We start from the raw sequence: 6,000 nt of genomic DNA on the forward strand, positions 1-6,000 counted from the left end.
ACTCTGATACCAGATACCAACTGTAACAGGTGGACGCTTACCTATTTACGAATTCGATGAGAAACAAATACTCCTTTTAACACCTAATTAGTGGAGCTTCTAGCTCCCCAAATGAGTGTGTGCCCATGTTTCCTCCCTAGTTTGCTAGGGAAATAAAATAAAATAAAATAAATCGTGCACCCCTCATTAATGTGATTAATTGTTACTTCCTATTATCAATACATACCAATAATATTTTCTTATTATTATTACGTTTTGCAACGAACCCACTAACAACAGATGCTAGGATTTTATTATGTTTGGAGCATTGACCCTTAGAATTTGGAATTGAAATTTTTTTGGTAATTTCTTAACTTTGACACTTAATAACAATTTTATTCTAGGAGAAATAGAATATGAGATAAACTTCTTTTGGGTTCACTTAATCAGAAAGTAAAATATTTATATTAACACACATTACACATAAATGAAGCAATAAGAAAGAAAGAAAGAAATAGTATTATAGTGTTGTTTGGTTGGGGAAAGGAATTATTCTCCTCTCTTCTCATACATCGAAGCAAACATGTTACTCCTATACAAAAACATTTAATTAAGAACCTTTCTGCTTCACGAAAAAGAAAACATCATAATCATCCTGCCCAGTAAATAAGAATTGGACAATTATCCTTCAATCATGCATTAGTTTAAGCCCCAAAATCGGACGCTATACCAAGTTGCTTTTTACAAGTTAAGGGGTAAAAGCAAAAGCTAAAGCTAAAAAGAGAATCAATCCTCAATCTTTTTTTTCTTATTGATTCTTTGGTCCAAAAATGAAGCTCAGGTGAGATTGAAAATAAGTGTGTGAAAATAAGTGTAGACTTAGTTGCTTTCAAACAAACAAAATTCTTGTTAAACCATTCCAAGTTTAGAAGATGTGGACTGCAACTCAATGTAGTCAAAAGTTTCACTTCACGACATTCCGTTAATCACTCCCAATTATGATGACCAAGCAAGAAAGAAACATCAAGATCAAAATTCAGGATTTGAATATGACAGATTGGTCAATTAAAAATAAAATTTGATATCATGTTGATTTATTAAAGACGAAAATGCTATAGATATTGACATATCCACATGTATTTAATTCCACACCTAAAATTGGCACCCCTCCACAACATGAGCAAAACTATTTCATTCATGTCCTAATTAATGACTCCTAAATACTAGTATAAAATTACAAGCTATAGCGAAACCGTACAATTTTAATCTACATAACCAAACAATTTGTCATTTTGACAATGAACAGATAACAATTCTACACTAGCATTTCTATGAGAACAATAAAGACACTGAAAATAGTCCGACATTTTAGTTCATCACTGACGTAAAGATGAAATTGTCGTGCTAGGTTATTCATCAATGAAATAACAGTGAAACAACAATTGCAGTTGAAACCACACATGAAAGATGAATAAATCATGTCTGAGTCGCAAAAAGACAGTAAATTTATGCAAGATCAATGTATTCCTAAAATTATAGACATCTCATAAAGCGCAACACAACCACACTCTAGAAGGTAGATGAAAGGGAAAACCTAGAGAGAGATAAAGGTGTCAAACAAACCACAAAAGCTCACATTTGGCACAAGAAGCTTGCATATGAATATGTTAATAAAGCAAAACCTACTACCTTAGGTAAGTAATCCAGAAAACCAGACGTAAATCCATAGTCAGCATCCCGAATTTCATGTGGTCACTTGTGAGATTGTCATCTCCCGGAACTACACCATACACCAAAGAGAATCCCCCGTCTCGCGGTTTTGTAGATGAAACATCATGAGCTTCAAAGCAAATAATTATCAGCATTGCTACGATACAATAACAACACACATGCCTAATGCTTAGTCCATGCAAACTAATTTGCCTAATATGCATAAACTAACTATTTGATCCAGTCCTTAAGTGACGAAAAAATAAATGCAGCAGATAACAAAAATGGCAATCCACGCAAACAAGTTAGGTAGCAATTTCACACATCCAATTGTGCTAGACCCAACAATTAATAAGCATGGGTTTCAATGCAGACTGTTAGTTGGTACAACTGTATGGTATATTGCCCCCATCAATGTACCATCCCTTGGTCGGAGACATTTAATTTGTGAGCTTTTCTGTAGATTAATCTAATAGGAATCTACAATAAACTAATGACCACACTTAGTACCTTCTAACATTCCAAGCATTGTTGTTTTTAGCAACAACAAATAATATATAACCTTCGGGAATGCTTGATTCATTTCCTTCAAAATGTATATAGAGAGGATGGAAATTTTCAGCTCCCTAACACTTGACCTGAATCAACGTAGAAAACTACAATTTACACAGTATTGCCATTTTCCACTTGGACCTTGATTATATGAAAATAGATTAAAACACTGGATAGTGAGGAAAGGAGAAGACAAATCAATTGGTTCTTAACCAGGAAAGAAAAGAAAACAAAAACAGAACGATTAGGACGTGAAATGTCTTCCCAAGTTGGAAAAAAAATTATAACTCTAAAATTGAGTTGATTTCAAAGGGGTAGGGATGGGCACATTAGTTTTCTCCCTTCCATTCTCCAATTATTCTCTATTATATCAAAATGGGTAAAATTTATGAAGTTTCCTCTTCTTTTCTTTTCTCTTCCTTTCTTCCCCATTTCCCTTATCTTCTACTACAGAAAATTATGATCAAAACCGAATCCGAACTTTTTTAAGGCCTGCTTGTGCTTCCAAAATAGAAAACAACATAATTGAGTCAAAGTTCCACCATTGCCATTTTGTATACCATGCTTTATAAAAAGATGCAAAAGGTCTCCACCAACAACACAATACATAAAAATAGGAGTAAAACCTTACAAAGTGAATAATCATAATCATTCTGCCCATCAATAAGGATTGGATTATTATCCTTCAATCATGCACTAGTTTAAGCCCCAAAAGGAGGTAGCCTACCAAGATATTTTACATGTGAAAGGAAAAAAGCAAAGGAGCGAAGCATAGAATCTAAAGGTCCTCCAAATTATGAAGTCAATTATACCCCTATTAGGTCCTTCCAAATTTCCAATTCTCTCTTCAGTAAAGGTAATTTTGGCCAGCTACACTCACCAAAGGAGTTTTATTATTTTTTTATTTTTTTAGCATCAAAGTTGCTTTCAAACAAATATAGAATTTAAAACAATCAAATCAGACATTTTCCTCTTGGTAATCACCCTTAATTATGATGACCAAAGGAAATTAATATCTAAGGTCAAGATTCATAATTTGAATATAACAGACTGGTCAATGAAAACTATATATTTTTATTAATGTTTATATTAGACTTAAATATTGACTTACTAACAAAGACCACATTCCATATTGACATATCCACATGTATTTCTTTAATTCCATTAGAATACATACCACACCACACCACTAAAAGTTACAATCTATTGCGAAACAAATTTTACCTCTTAATACCAATCCTCATCATGTCCCGGGAAATCGAACGGCACAGGTGACACGGTGGATGAATCCAGTAGATCCGGGTGCATGAAACCGAAATTGCGAAGCACCTGATTATCAGCAAAATTCAGAGCTCTCTGCATTCCATTCCAGCAAGTATCACCAGTATACATCTTATTGTGGGCCCCACTGCACGGCTGACACCCCGTGAAGTGTGTGATAAAGGGCCTCCGCCAGCTATACCTTCCATTACCAGCCTCCGTGAGATACTCCTCCCTCAGCGCACTATAGCCCTCGCTCACCTTCTCGGCGTGCCTCCTCCTTAACCTGCGCACCCCTTTCTCTATTCCCACGTACTTGTCACTGATATTGCCCAGTGTTCCCACTATCTCCAACCAATACCCTTCAAAGTAATACTCACCCTCTAAGTAAATCTTGTCCGCCCATTTCTCCTTCTGTTTCAAAAGCAAATAAACCAGACCCGACTGATCATCTGACTCCGGGAACATCTTGTCTTTGAACGTTGATCGGAGGGTTTGGCCCCACTTTTCGTAGTTTGGGGTCTGTGGGCCCATGCTGGCCCATACCTCCATGAAGTCCAGGGCCCACTGGCAGTTCCGGATGAGGAACACACCGGCGTTGAGGCTCACCCAACTCTTGGTCTCGTAGACGAGCTTGGCCCAACCGTGGACCACTAGGTTATGGTCTTTGTACCTTTCCAAGGGCAGCTTGAACTCCATGTCGGTGATGGCTGCGTCCGAGTCGACCCACCAGATCCACTCGGCCTCCGGGTGAGCCAGCATCGCCGCTCGGACCACGGGTAGTTTGGCCCAATACGAGAACATTTTCGGGTGCAGCAACACGTTGTTGTAGAAGATATCGTAGCCGTGGATTCGACAGTAGTCAACCTTGTTCTTGAAGAATCGCAACAACAGATGGTCACCGATGGGGTTCTTACACGGGGACGGCTGTGATCCTGTCACGACAAAGACCCGCTCCGCTGCTCCGGCGGCGAATGACGGGTGGTGCTCCAGCCACTCACGCCTCTTCTCGTCCCAGTCTTTCATTGGCGTGCCTATCGAGTAGCTCAGTTTCGGGTCGTCGTAGAAAGTTGGGTCGGGCGGGTCGTCGCGCAGGTTAACACCCTGCGCACCCTTGGCGCAATCTTCTTGAGATACGCCGTCCGACTTTCCTTCTTCGACTAGGGTTGAGAAACCAGGGTTAGGGTTAGGATTAGGATTTACGAAGGACCAGATAGCCCAAACCGCTAAAAGAACAACCATAACCCCGCCGACGAAGAGAATCCCGTCGGCGAGAAACGACGACGTCTTGGTACGAGCGCTGTGTTTTGCCATGGGTGCTGAGGATTGGAACTGAGAGACCTCTGGAGACACCATTTCAAGAAGAGCTTATCCTTCTGTTTCTTTCGTCTAGTAGTGAAGACTCGTCACCATGATTGATTGATTTTTCCTTTGTTTGTTGTTGCTCTGTTGCTAAATTTAGAAGAGCCTTTTGGCGTGAGAGATATGCTTCCAAAATAGGAGCATATGGGTTATGTGAGAGAAGAAATCTGGCTTTGGCTTTTATCGGCACTGACGGTGAAAGTGGCAGTGGAAGAAGCAGAGTGGAGACGGTGTGTATTAATGGGAAAGGTTGAGGGCATAAATTGAGGCAGTGGGACCACCCTTGCTTATGTGCGTGTGATGATAAATGAAGGACACGTTAATCTCGACACGTGGACGTGTACCGACAAATTAGGCTTGATTTACTTTCTCTTTGCTTGGGGTAATGGAAAATGTTCCCTCTATTTTCCCGTCATTTAACTGACGGCTCGCTATAGGAGCAACACTGTTGGGGCTTTGGCGGACTAACCAGTCATTGGCACATTACCGCGGCAAGAAGGAAAAAATTGGATGGGGAAAAATGAGAAGATTGAATGGATAAGATATCGTAGAAAATAAATTTTATATATATATATATATATTTCTTTTACTTGTTTGGTTAGAAAAAAATTCTAATTTATTATTTTTTCAAAAAGAAGAAAAGATAAATTTTTAATTATTTTTATAATTATATTAAATAATATTTATAATATTATAATTTATATACCCTAATTAAAAAGTTATATAATTTAGAATAGTATTTAATTTAAAACTTATATAATTGTTGAGTTGTTTTCCTTCATTTATTCGGCCTATTTTTTGATAAGTAGACGATCATTTGTAAAAGAAGAAAGATGAATCATCCATTCTATTCTAAATTACAATATAATAAAATACTATACTAAATTATATAAGTTTTAAATTACGATAATATCTTCTATAAATTACAATATAATAAATATTATTAAATATAAAGGTAAAACAATAAAAATTTTCATTTTACTTCTCTTTTAATCAAGCATAGTAAATTACTAGTTTATTTTCTCTTTTATATCCAACCAAATAAAATAAATAAATAAATACATAATTTCTTCCATTAGAATGTCACATTCATCCCTTCTTCCTTCCTCTTCGTCCCATTTTTTTCTTTCCCATTGA

General features: G+C 37.2%; 1 protein-coding gene across 1 annotated transcript; it reads right to left on the reverse strand.

Annotated features, from left to right (window-relative positions):
* Positions 1 to 1,447: 1,447 nt before the first annotated feature.
* On the reverse strand, positions 1,448 to 5,093 carry LOC132283672 (galactomannan galactosyltransferase 1-like). Its single transcript, XM_059785672.1, has 2 exons — positions 3,466 to 5,093; positions 1,448 to 1,819 (listed from the first exon to the last, which is right to left on the reverse strand). Exon 1 carries the CDS (start codon positions 4,855 to 4,857, stop codon positions 3,469 to 3,471), a length of 1,389 nt encoding a protein of 462 aa, XP_059641655.1. The 5' UTR covers positions 4,858 to 5,093; the 3' UTR covers positions 1,448 to 1,819; positions 3,466 to 3,468.
* Between the last annotated feature and the right edge of the window lie 907 nt (positions 5,094 to 6,000).

The sequence above is a fragment of the Cornus florida genome, unplaced genomic scaffold, assembly GCF_030987335.1.
Source record: "Cornus florida cultivar Cherokee Brave unplaced genomic scaffold, ASM3098733v1 CherokeeBrave_3.0.0_Hap2_Chr11, whole genome shotgun sequence".
Taxonomy (NCBI): domain Eukaryota; kingdom Viridiplantae; phylum Streptophyta; class Magnoliopsida; order Cornales; family Cornaceae; genus Cornus; species Cornus florida.